Source organism: Cajanus cajan, chromosome 9 (assembly GCF_000230855.2).
Source record: "Cajanus cajan strain Asha chromosome 9, NIPB_CcT2T_4, whole genome shotgun sequence".
In the NCBI taxonomy this organism is placed as follows: domain Eukaryota; kingdom Viridiplantae; phylum Streptophyta; class Magnoliopsida; order Fabales; family Fabaceae; genus Cajanus; species Cajanus cajan.
In genome coordinates, this window is record NC_138525.1 from 50,670,638 (window position 1) to 50,684,788 (window position 14,151).

Consider the following 14,151-nt stretch of genomic DNA (forward strand, 5'->3'; position numbering starts at 1 on the left):
TGATAATTTTTCATCTTCAATATTAATTTCAATTTGTCTACAAGATCCAATTTTTTTTATTTATATTTTTCATAAAATATTTCCAACACAAACGTACATTCATAGAACTCAAAGACTCATGAAATGGTAACTTTATGCTCTTATTTTTTAGATGCATGTTTTACTATTAACTTATTTTCTCAAATAAAAAATATAGATAACCTTGAAGTGCATGTCAATCATCGAATCATCGTACTATGGGTATCCGAAAGTCTGTCAAATGTCTAGCTAAAATCTCAACCAGCCTCGAGAGAAGGGGTTCCTCTTAGCCAACAACAATTTGCTTCTTTATTAGTATAATATATACTTCAACCTTTTTAAGAGTTATTGACAAGGAAGTGGCACAAGCTTCTTTAATTTTGAATGTTAACTCTGCAATTAGTGCATATTGATGTTGAACCTCTATCTAGTTGTAGAAAAATTGTTTTGATAAGTTCTTGGGGAGCACTGGAGTAATACTTCTACTAGGATGTTTTTATTCTAAGTTTAGACAAAGGTACTTAAGATTAAAATATTAAAAAAAAACATTGTCACGTCTCATTTTAGTGTGTCATACAAGATTTGAAGAAAAGGATACATTAGACAAAAGGTGATTCGGATGAAGTATTTTCTATCGCATCTCATTTTGATGTGTCAGATGCAAAAATTCAAACAGAGGACATTAGCATGACAATGAATCTTCTCTAAAGTTTTTAAAACAAAGAGTCTAGGTTGCCTGTTAATAATTTTCTGGCTTAGATGGAGTGCATGTTTGGTTTAGCTTTTGTGTTCCTTTGATCTACGTCCACTTGAAGCAATCAAATAGCTTTTGTGTTTCTTTGATCCAAGTCTTGAGGCAATATAGAGCATAACTACAGTGGCACTGACGTGATCCTAATTGGAAACAAATTCCAAAGTTGTTTGTTTTCTTAGAATAGTAGATTTAAGCCTAATTCAACCCTACAAAATCAGTTTGTAAGATGAGAGTTGATTTTCACTTATATACTATTTAATTGCCTAATTTCTAGTCGATGTGGGACTTGGATTTTTTCCAATACACCCCCTTCACGTCCAACACTATTGAGTTTGGTACGTGGATAAATGATAGGTAACCCTTTTTTAATGATCTAGGATTGGCGGGACTTGAATACACCCTCTCATACCCATGGTGCATGTATCAATGAATGGTAAGTGGCCCTTATATCTCTGCACAATTATACAGTCATATTCACAAAAAATAACAATGCAATTGAGAGTAGTAACAAGTTTTGGAATGGAGATTAGGTGAACAGAAAAATCAGGAACATATAATACATTATAAAGAGTAAGATTTCCAAAGTGAATAGTACCAGAATAACAAGAAAAAATAGATTGGTTGTTAGGCAATTTAACTGAAACAGGTTTTATAGGAATCAAATAAGAGAAATATGATTTTGAAGGGCAAATGTGGTCAGTAGCACCACTATCAAGAATGCAAGAGGATTGGAACAAGTTGATACCTGGAGTGCTCACAGAACATTTGTGAGCACTGTTAACGAAGGGAGAGGAATCTTGTGACTGTTGAAGCAAGGCCAATAATGCTTGATATTGATCCTTGGAAAAACTGAAAGTGTTCTGAGACGTGACATCATCCTTAGCAGAAGTGGTAGATACAAGAGAAGTAGTAGAATCAAAATTGTTCACAGAAGGCTTTGAAGTGTTTGAAGTAGTGGAAGTATTCTTACCATTTGTCCTGTACCCCGGTGGAAAACCATAAATCTGAAAACATGTGTCAATGGTATGATTTGTCTTTTTACATTTAGTGCAAAATCTGGTAGATCTGTCTGTATTGTTGCCTTTACCAGAACGACCACCACCACGAGTGTTAGAGAATAGACCACGAGTAGAAGAATTGTTGCGAGCAGAATCATCATTGAATGTAGCCAAAGCTGCAAATTCTTGTGGAATTGGAGGAACTTGACCTCCAAACTCGCATTCTTGCTGAAGAACGAGAGAAAAAGTGCGAGTGGGGCCAGACATAGGTTCCATAAGCATTACTTGAGAACGAACTTGAGAGAATTCATCATTGAGTCCTCGCAAGAACTTGATTACGCAATCATCATCACATTCCTTCTAAATCTTGGAAAATATTCCACAAGAACATGCAACAGGGCAAGAACAAGCCAAAACTGTGTGATATATTGACAATTCTTTTCAAAGTATACGCAGACGAGTGTAATATTGTGAAACAGTAAGCTCACCTTGTTTTCAATTTTGCAATTCTTCTTGCAGATCAACAATGCGAAATTTATCGCCATGAGAGAAGCGATCACAAAGGTCTCTCCAAATTTCTGAAGCCGACTCGATCCACATAACAGATTGACGAATTGAAGGAGCCATTGAGTGCGCAAGCCATGACATAACCATTTTGTTGCAGCAGCACCATGCTTTGTGAAGAGGATCGAAGAGATTTGGACAGGTTAGGGTTCCAAGAACAAACTGATCCTTATTCTTGGTTTCAAGGGTTACGAGCATGTTGTGCTTCCATTGTGGAAAATTGTTATCGAAAGGCAAAGGTGTTACAAGAACTAAAGCTGGATTTTCTCCTGGATGAAGAAACAAAGGATTCGCTGGATTGACGAGGTGATCGGCAAGTGCGAGTTGAATTGAATTTGCCATTGTTGATCAGAAAAGAGAACAATAGACGAAAAGGAAAACTTGGCGAAACAGAGAACAATGCAGAAGCGAAGAATAGTTACACGATGATACCATGCTCATTGTTATGTGAGAGAAATTATCATCTTGTATCATACTCATTCATAGAGAGCATGATTATCGTTTTATACACAATTATAAGTAATCAAAAAAATAATAATCTAACTAACCATGGTTAGGACTATCTAATCTAAAACTAAGACAAATATAGGTACAGAGGAAAATAGAAAAGAAAAGCTAATGAGAGAAGCCTTATTAATCCTAATATGTCTCGTATCTCAAGTTATTTAAGAATAAAAAAGTGTGAACTAAATTGTTTTGCCAATTGTATCCTTGCTTTATGTCAGGTGCCAATTGTTTCTTTAATGGTGAGTAAAAACTAATAGAATCTGATTAAACATAATATAATTAAATTAAATAAAGTTACCATTTCCTTGTTTACATATCTGATTGATGATGGAATGCTAGCTCACATATCAGAGGGAAAGAGAAGAGAAACATTAAAGAAAATGAAATACAATGAATTTCATCAAAATCAATTTCATTCCATTCAGTTTTAAACAATCAAAACAATGAAATATGATATCATTACATTTGGTTCCACTTTATTTGATCCTTTTTCCAACACATCCATAAATCCATAATGACATCCGGATATGGTCATGTGGAATCACAAAATGGTATTGTTATTAGCACATGCTTATGAATTGGAATATTCGGCCATCTTGTCACAACAACAAACATAAGTACATAACGGATTTCAAACCCAAGCTGGTGGGAGGGATCAGATCATATTACAGGTGAAGCTTTCTGTCACATAATAAACAAATTTCCAGCATTTGATTTAGTCTACACAATAACTTAAGCTTACACGAGAACCAAATAAACAAAATTATCATCTAAAGTCTAAACATATCTAGTAATGCTGTAGTGGTTGATACAAAGCAAACACTTTTTTTTCAAGTGTTTGCAAGAAAACTTGTTAGTATGAATTCAAATTCTAACAAAGACCATTTCTGTCATATAGACGATTTTTTTCTCTTTTTACAAAATACATGGGTTAGTTTTGGCCATATCTCTGGCACTATGTGAGATATCAGGTGGAGTACCATGTTCCGGTTGCATGAGACCTTAACATATGGTGTTCTATTAGTTACTGGCACAATTGAGCAATTCAGAACGGTTTCTCAGACCTTAGTATCTTCCAGCTTGAGTAGGGACCCTCTCCTACATCATTTATGGAACTTGACCATCCCATTGCAGTTGCAGTTTCTTCAAGTTCACCAATAACAAGTGTGGTGTCGCGTATATATACACGCCCACCTGGTCTTAGCATCCGATCCATCTCAAGCATAATGGTTGAGATGTTACACTTTTGCCTGAAACAAATAAACAATTTATCAAACACCAATAATGGCAGATGCCTATAGAGAAACAAGTATAGTGTGATGACTCATGACACACCTCTTTTTTTCAACGGTGAAGAGACCTGCTGCATGCAGCAGATCATATGTTCTAGGGTATGTATCAAATGGTTCACACCTGTCAAGGTGAAAAGAATTCGAAGTTCAGGATAAATTCCCTACTCAATACTCATAGTCAAAATTAAGAAAGTACAAGGAGATGCATGAAAATATTAAGCATCTGGTTTCAAAAGGAGAACAAACAAATGAATAAATTAACTACTGCAGTAGATTCATTGATCTCTTATAGTTTAGATCTCATTATGCCAATATGTGCTTAATTGCTTATTATGCTCAAACAAATGAATAAATAAGTGGTGCTAGGTATTGTGTAATGGACTTTGAATTCTTACAAGTTACAATGTGCTCTCAACCCACACAGATAAAACAAAAAGGCAAATTTACATATCAGTTTTACTAATGTAACCTTGCTAAAATGAAAATCATGAAGAAGTATGTATCATGTATGTTTGCAGAGAACAGTTACGAATGGTACCAACCCCAGACATGATCTGGTCATTTTCATGCAAGATTAAACAATATCAACAAATAGTGAATATAGTTCAAGACTGTTTCAATCATTTTCCACATGCTTTTCTGAAAAATAATATTCTAGAACAAATTTTATGGAACTTGACCCTTTTTCTTACACCAGAAACCAATAAGGCCCTCTGATTTCACATGCCAATCTTAGATAATTATGCTGTTACCATGGTAACTTCATTCAGTATGAAATCACCAATCAAATCAGATCAGATTAAAAATAACTCAACAAATATACAAGCAAATTTCTCATACCAATCATGCATAACTCCTATCAGCCCTCGGTCATATATAACAGGCAAGGTATTAAATCCATTAACAGGAACAACATTCATAACCCAACAGTCAATCTGGAGATCATGCAGTGCAGCAGCAACCCTGCAGTTATCAAAGTGAAAGTTTCGTCATAATACACACAGATAACAGAAAGGTCAGACAATCATTGTACATAAACCTAATAACTGTAAAAACAAAAAACAAAAGGAAATCAAGAAATGTAATACTCCCATACCCTCCAAATCCTGCTCTCATGTCCATTACATTTCTTAGGTTGTACTCCTGCCACCGAAAAGCCCGAACATAACTTTCTATTATTTCATACCAATATTTTGATTCAGCTTTAATGAGTTCATCTCTGGATATGATGGCATCCAATTGGATGCTATAGAGCCTTTTTGGTGGTTGATGAAGGCGCAAAGGCCACTTTGTAACATTTGCTCCATATCCATTACTTGGTAATTGACTAATGCATGCCTTAAGACCAACATACCTGCAAAATGTTGTGGTTATAACAAGTACTGATATTTGTTTAATTAACATAATTCAAAACATTAAAGCTTTGTCTAGTTTATTACTCAAGATGTTCCAGACCATCTAATTTTTTGTAGCATGTCCAGAAGTTAGTTATTGATTCTTCAAGAAGGTTCTAGCTCATCCAGAGTAGATTCTTTCTAGCCAGACTCATCTCGAAACAATTTTTATAAATATTAAATTAATCAGGTTTTTCTTTTTCTCTTTTTTAAGGCTATAATGTTACTAGTATAAAAATGGAAAGACAAATTTGGAAGGAAGAAAAAAAATGCATTATGACGAAATGCAGGCACAATATTCTAATTGACCAGCCAAACTATGATAATATGAACCATATAGAAGGCAGAAATTGCAACAGTTCTTCACTATAACTTTCAGGAAACTTTCTTGGGGATGACAATCAATCTTTAACATCTTTGACTCTTCTTAGCCATCACATTCCAGTTCAAGTAATCATGACCACAAATGAGATATATAACATAGATGAATTAAACAATATATAGTGGGGTCATACCAAACATTATCTGGATCATCATTGGACTCACATAATGGAGGATGCACAGCAGTCTCACGACTAAGGTAGCAGCTATTGTTCATAGGTTTCCGCCATATAGCAATATAACCCTCCTTTCGTACAAGTTCCCAACAAATGCGAGCTGTCAGGTTCTCCATTTCTGTTTAGTACAAAGATGATGGTGTTTAAAACTAAATATCTCATCTCGGTATATAAAGTTTTAGGCCATTTGATACCATATGATTTTAGAGTATAAATCACAGAAAGAATAAAGGTTGAAAATAGTAGACCACTAACAATTCAGTATCTATCAACAAATAACAATAAACCTATCGAAAGATGTACTACTGTTCTGGTAAACACAGAAATTATGAGCTACCTTTCCATTGTTCTTGAAGACTCTCTTCGTGTTTGTAAACCGGCTGTGCTGCCCAGACAAAGTAGCCACCTGCCCTCAGGAGCCTGTTGGCCTCAAGAAGCAAAATTCCATCTCCATTAAAGCCAAATAAAACAGAACATCAGTATAAAGAACTAAAATCTTTGAGCATAATTGTGATTGTACTTTTATCTATCTTTTCTTAAATTCATTGAGTCAAAAAATGAAGAAATCTAGAGAAAGTTCAAAACTTAAAAGAACAATGTTGTCATCTCACACAGCACAACAATTCATTTTGCAAGACAATCAGGAGATCCAAGAATTAAGAAATGAGAGGGCCAAAATTATAGAAGTCAAGAAACAAGTTATTAAACAAGAAATTGTAATTCCTATTTGACTTTTTCTTCAACCTTAGTTGCTCCTAGCTTCAATCCTCCAACATTCAAAGCAAATCATCAAATATTCAAAGCCGGTTTCCTCCACAGAAAGGAAAGGTCAACTAGAGCACCGCCATTACCTTTCATTGCCAGTGGTGTAGACATGTGCCTGAGTATTATATTGTCTTTCTTTACCATATATATTTTTTCGAGTATACTTAATATTCTATCACCAATCCATTCCATTGGTAGCTCAATTACTTGTGTAAATTGTTTTGGTCACATTGCTGATGGTGAAACAACAACAACAGAGAATTTATGCTTTCACACGAACTTCTAAAAACTAGGAAATGCTAGGGGACAAGCAGTGAGAGTTGAAAAGTTTAAACGAAGAGAGGAAGTACCATCACGAGTCCAATTAATTCTGCATCTTGAACAATGGATCAGGTCAAATGCCTGGCTTGGGAACAACAAACGGTGTGTAGCAAATACTGCTACCATGGCAGGCACACCACGCTCAAGAGCAAACTGAATCTGATTTTCATGAACATCTTTTGGTGCTATCGAAAGAGTGGTCACGTTACGCTGCATCAAAAAGGCGCCAAAACTTGCCACTCCACAGCCAATGTCTAAAGCAACTCTGATATTGCTACCAAATTCAATGTCAGGAACCATCTGCACATTCAATTTCAAAACTGCTCTCAGTATGTTAGCAACATATATCAGAACGAATTTGAATACCAGACCAACCTCAGAAATCTGATCCAAGTATTTATCGGCACCATGTATAAATTGAGTTCCACCACCAGGAAAAACAAATTTATCCTTCTTTATTGATATCCAATTTTGGCCACCTTTATCTTCAACCAAACGTGTATGGGGTACATTACTGAACCAAATCTGTAAGTAAATGCATATAATTTAGCAAACCCTTTCTTCCCAATCCAAACCAATTGAAAAGTGCCACACGATTTAAAATTTAAATTTCATGAGTTTGTTAAATCAAAATTCAGCAGGTTAACCACAAAATCAGATTCTGCACCCAGAGCATCTAATTAAGACTTATCCCACTAGGTAATGTTGGCTAGTGGCTACATAGTTCACATAACTGACCCCATTAAGCTCAATTAAAAACCAAATTGTCAGGAATTCGTACAATCCCTATTAACAATTTCTTCCAAAGTCCTTCTTGGTCTCCTTCTCATCTTTCACAGGACCCAAAATTATGTAATCTACTCTCCTCACTAGTGCTCAAGAATCCATAAGAAGAAATTTCTTTTCTGGATTATCGTAATGATGAAGGTTCAGATTTAAAAAAATCCGTTACTCTTAACTAACAATTAAGTTTCTATCAACTACCACTAGTTTCTCATCTTCTGCTTATAGTTGAAACATACGGTAAGAACCTATTTGGGTACATGCTTAAAAGAGTTTCTCAGAGCTTCTCTACCGAAAATGGTTCTTTATCTCCAGTAAAAAGAAGCTCTCAAAAACTCTTCTAATCTTGTATTCAAACATATACCAAGAGTATGTTTGGATACAAGTTTAGAAGAGCTTTTAAGAGTTTTTCTTCAAGAAAATACTCTCTATTTTCGGTAGAGAAGCTCTGGACAACTCTTCTTCTAAGATGTACCCAAATGGCTCCAAGTATTTCAACAAGTCATGCATTTCTCCTTAAATAAAAGCTCCCCACTAATAAGTGCATTGTTTAAAGAACTAACAAATTAAAAAGGCTGCATTGGTAATACTAATACTAAATACCTCCCCACGAAAATTTACCACTTTTAATTCCTTAACTAGCACCCTCATTGCTCACCAATGCGTTCACCACCTAAAGAAGACAAGACATAAAAAGAAAAGACCCTTCCACAAAGAAACAAAAAACTTACAGAGTCCGAACCCGAAAAGTACCTCGTCTCTGCTTCTGGGCCAAGGAATGGGCCTCCGGTAGCCCGAGGGCGGCGGCACCAAACAATGGAGGCCCATCCCTTCCTCCGGACAATGGCGCTCGTACTTCTCCCCTCTGACGCCCCCCATCAACTTCTCCACCGCTTCAGAATTATCCAAACACGGCACATAATCCACCATCCTCGCATCACACACCTTCAACTTCTCCACCTTCTCTCTCACACCACCACCACCCTCACCCCCCCTCGAAACGCCACCGTTTAGCAAAGCCTGGTCGAACGCAGGACCCACCTCCCCCACCCGGAAATCCTCCGTCATGACGCCGTTGCCGTCCAGCACGCCCATCCGCTCCACCGCCGGCAGCGGAGGCACGGGGAACGCCTTCTTCCCCGGCGGAGGCGGAGGTTGCTCCGGCGAGGGTGCTGCGGCGGAGGAGGAGAAGAAGAGGAGGGAGGAAGGAGGCGCGGGGGAGAAGCGCGTGAAGAGGAGGAGGAAGAGGGTGAGGGAGAAGAGCGCGAGCGCGGTGAGTCTAACGAAGGAAGAGGTTTTGAGAATCTCCATGGGCGTGAGCGTGATTAGCGAGCAGTGTGGTGGATCTTGTTTTGTTTTCATGATTCAGCGTAAACGGACACGATACGAGGAAAACGACGTTGTTTGTGTTGGGTGCAGGAAACAGTGACATGTAGGAGAGTGAAAAGAAATGAGAAAGCAAGGTAAGGTTAATATTATAAATTATTATTATATTTGTCCCTGAAGGAGCTTTTATTATATATTCTAATTTCTAATTACAGTATATTTTTGTATAGATCCATAAATATTTTTCACAAACTTCAAAGTCTTTAGGAAAAATATTAGTAATATTTTAAAAAGTAAATAAATAAATACTGATTTAATGTGACTGTGCCGACAGCGTGGGTGTGGGTCCACTTTTGTTTGCTTTAAATTCAGCATTGTACTGTCTCGTGTCCTAACGATGCTTCCGCAGTTCCACACAACTTACACGCCATGCTCGTGTTAATTATTACAGTAGTTTCTTATCCAGTAATTTTAAATTTATGAATTTTTTTATATATTATAAGTGACTAAAAATTTAAATTAAAATCCTCTCTAAAAAAAACAGCTTAAGCATTAAAAAAAAAAAAAACTGATTTCATGGAGCATCAGCTAGATGAAAGTTAAATTTATGAATTTTGATGAAGGAGTATTTAAAATAATTCAACATGAAATTATCATAAATTTTAAGTAGGAAAATATATTTAATTCGTCTAAGATTTGATTAATATAATTTTGAACAATAAAAATAAAAAGATTAAATTATATTTTTATAACGTTGAATATAAAATTTTTTCATCTATATTTTTAATTCTATTATTTTAATCTTTTAATTTTATAAAATTCGTCATTTTGATTTTTTTTTAACAATTCAACAAGTCCCTACACTGTATGGCATAACAACTAAAGCAGTAAAAAAACATAATTCTATCTAAATTAAGATTATCATTCAAACCATTCATAGATATACATGCAATAATATATTTATAAGAATATATATTGAAAACATAAAAATTTCCTAATGGGAACTATGTTATAAATCTTGTACATTTATGTGTATGTATATACACACACTAATCCAATTGAAAACATAAAATCTTTGTTGTCGTTCACACAATAACTATAGGACAACTACATAAGAGTAGCCTAACCAACACCACCATTCTCAACCATGGCTTCCAAAACATACTTTTTCCTTCTACTTATTTTAACCTACTCTCGTAATAAGTATGATTATTGTGATCCAACCACGTAAAGACATACAAAAGTAAGCTTGAATTTCAAAAGAAACAACATGATATAGAAGTATTTAACTAACTATACAACAACTTCAATAACTCAACATTCAAGAACCATTTAAGGTAACAACTTAATAATATAGATCAACACACCTTTACAACTTAACAACATGACAACATTTTTAACTTACAACACAACTATGCAACTTATTACCATTTCAACATAGCATATGAACAACACAACATATTAACACATCATATGCACAACATAACAACTATAGACATCATCACACATTCAACTAAGAGATTTTTTAAAATATAGGTGAGCAATTTAAGTGGTTAGACCCTACCTAACAAACTAAACACGACCTTTTTTGTTTGTTAGATCAACAACAAATTTGGATAAAAATTCACAACACAACATGATTTCTCAAATTTCACCACTTAAACTAAGAAAGTTTAATATTCCTATCAAGGTTAAGACAACTTGGGTGTGAAATTACCACAACCTTAACATGCATAACTAATCCTATTATACAATTAGTCTGTGAATTACCTTCCAAATATTGCACAAATACTTAATTAGGGATTTTAGCTCCGAACCTTGTATTTTACTTGGTTTGGTCGCTTTGTATATGTATGGCTTGACCTTTCCCCCATTTGGTTTTACATTGGTCGTTTTATATACATATGACTCGACTTGGTCTTATACGATATCAACTAAGGTTATAGAGAAGACTCAACATTTCCCTTCAAGAATTAATTTCCCATGAAGGATTTTTCAATAATTAGGCTCTCAAAGTACCACAACACCATATTCTCATGATAGGATATTCATTTTTTAAAATAATAACTATCATTTAATCTTAAGTCAATCAACGCAACATAACTCAACTCTATGCATTTAGCATTCTCAACATACAACTCAACTTTCATTCAAATTACAACTTTAAACAACTTAAATATTTGAATACATCATCTTATATCAATGTATAAGAAATTAAAGTCATATAATAACATACAACATGTGAGCATTTCCATTTATACACACAATATTCAATACTTAGTCAAATAAACAACTCATTTTCATTTAGCATCTCACACCCAATGTCATTCTTTTCGCACTCGGTGTCATTGAGGTCAAAGTCTCTGACTCGCCCATGCCCGTTGTGAATGAGGCAAAAAGCCCATGTGCGTCAATCGCGCCTGACATGGTTAAACCCATGCCCAACCTCATTTGGGCAAAGAGCTTCTACCAGACTCATGTTTAATGTCATAGTACTAGAGTCTAACATCGTCTAGGTAGAGAGCTTTTGTATTGGTCACGCTTGGCACCACTCAATTAGGATTCAACATCACCAAGTTAGAGAGTTCTAAAGGCATGCATATCCAACCCTCAACCCACGCCCGACGTGATCAAGTTAATGAACTTTCCCTTAACTCACGCCAAATGTTATCAATCCCTGGCTCATCAACAGTAAGGTAGAAGGCCTTTAGCCTGGTCATGCTCGAATCCTTGAAGTTGTGACTAATGTGATGTTGATTTCTACACTTAATAGAATCATGGATTTGGCTCCCTTCACTTGAAAATCAAAAAATCCTAACCTGCAATGCACCAAGTAGTGTCTATACATCATTATCAATCCATTTTCATCAATAAAATAAACATGCAACCACTATATGAGTCAAATTCACCAATTATTCTTCCAATACCAAAAACCCCAAGAAAACAAACCACTTCTCGATTTTAACCACAACATAGCTACAATGATGTAAAACCAAGCAAAAACTCAACCAATAATTCAAAAAGAACATCTAAGAGCTTCTCTTACCTCAAATCATTCAAAAACGAGGTAGAAGGAAGGGAAAATGGAATCCTCTAAAAGTTCCATATGACAACTTTGAGACTCATATTCTCAACTCTAGTGACTTGAATCTTAGTTCAACCACACTGATTTTGGAAAGGGACTTTTACACTCTGTAGAAGATTCAAAAGATGGAGGAAGAAACTTTGACTATAGTTTTTCTCTCTAACTTCTTTCTAGCTTTATTTGAGAAATGAACTTATGAAATTCACTTTTAAAGAAAGACATTATATACTTTTCCCTTAATAGGTCAAACCTGACATCAACTCAAAACAACTCTTAACAATTTAAAACTCATGAGAATTCTTAAATCCCTAAGGTCTTATAACTAATAAACAACTAGTCACAACAACATTTAAATTAATAAAATCAACAATTATTAATAAAAATGCACAGTATTACACTTTTCTCACAAGTTCATCCATTAATTGTTAAAATTGTAACATTTGTTATGCTTTAATATTAAATAAATGATACGATAATTGATATTTTATACCATTTATTCCAAATTGCATATTTAGTTCCCATTTTCATATAATTTTACCATTTTTTATGAAACAAAAATAAAAACTAAAAGTAAAATTTAGTCCAAATATTATTAAATATTAATTCTTATGTCATTTACTTAATGATAAATCATGACTAACATTACAATTTTAATGTTCAATAGTTAAATATTCAACGAAGAGAATAAAACTGTAAATTTTATAAAATTAGAGGATTAAAACTGTGAAATTAAAAATAATGAGACCAAAATTACAATTTAATTTTATAGAGAATCAAAGTACAATTTAGTCAAATAAAAACAATACAAATGCAAAAAATTTAAATAAATAAATATTATCATAAAATATTATACATAATATTATTTATGCATATATAATAATAATAATAATAATAATAATAATAAATATTTCATTTAAGTCATTTATTTAAACAACTTTATCTCTAAAATTTCACTTTCCGACACTAATTAAACTTCCGACATTTTCAAACTTTTTATTTTTAAAGAGAAAGACATATAGTATCTTTTTCTTCCTAATATTAAACATTTAGAAAGAGAACTTTCTCTTTTTTAATGTTTTTACCGACTCAAATTAATATTGTTTCTTATGGAATACACTTGTACTCTATGAAAAAAAATATTTTTTTTGGAATATTATTTGTACATACATAGATTATTCAATGATATAACACGAAGTATTAAATATAATAATAAAATATTTGTTTTAAATTAAAAAAATTAGAAGTTTAATTGTTGATAACTATTAATGAGAAAATTATACATTAATCAATGATAAAAATATTAAAATGTAAATATTTTCATATTTTTCATTAAAAATTTATGTAATATCACATGATAACAAACAAAACGAAATTAAATATTAACACAACGTGAGGTGAAAAAAAAAAAAGTTTACAAGTTTTGTTAAATGTTAATTTATTAAATTCAGACTAGTTAAGAGTTCACATTCAACCTTGACACTGACCTAGGAGTTTAGCTCCACTAAAATATAACGGTACGATATTTAATAAACTAATAAAATTATCTATTTCTATAAACACTTAAATCATATAATTTATCACACCTTATTCATTTGATAGTTTAAGTGCATGATTGATTAAACTATAATTTTTTACTAATTATTCACTAAAATATGGGTTAGCTTGAAAATAATTTACTTTTGTGGAACTGTGTTTTTTTTTTTGTTCGTCCTTGGAGTATCCACTGCTGACAGCAGTGACTAATCTCCTCACTACGTTGGAGGCACCTCAAAGGGTGGGATAGCTGG

The 14,151-nt window shown here is 33.8% G+C and overlaps 2 protein-coding genes across 2 annotated transcripts; both read right to left on the reverse strand.

Annotated features, from left to right (window-relative positions):
- Positions 1-2,265: 2,265 nt before the first annotated feature.
- Positions 2,266-2,676, reverse strand: LOC109792989 (uncharacterized). The gene has a single exon (XM_020352447.2). It carries the CDS (start codon positions 2,674-2,676, stop codon positions 2,266-2,268), a length of 411 nt encoding a protein of 136 aa, XP_020208036.2.
- Positions 2,677-3,437: 761 nt separating this feature from the next.
- Positions 3,438-9,394, reverse strand: LOC109795776 (putative methyltransferase PMT10). The gene is made up of 9 exons (XM_020355319.3): positions 8,707-9,394; positions 7,546-7,695; positions 7,200-7,470; positions 6,422-6,532; positions 6,043-6,202; positions 5,230-5,487; positions 4,974-5,096; positions 4,177-4,254; positions 3,438-4,091 (listed from the first exon to the last, which is right to left on the reverse strand). The coding sequence occupies exons 1-9, from the start codon at positions 9,313-9,315 to the stop codon at positions 3,887-3,889; spliced, it is 1,965 nt and encodes a 654-aa protein (XP_020210908.1). The 5' UTR covers positions 9,316-9,394; the 3' UTR covers positions 3,438-3,886.
- Positions 9,395-14,151: the final 4,757 nt, after the last annotated feature.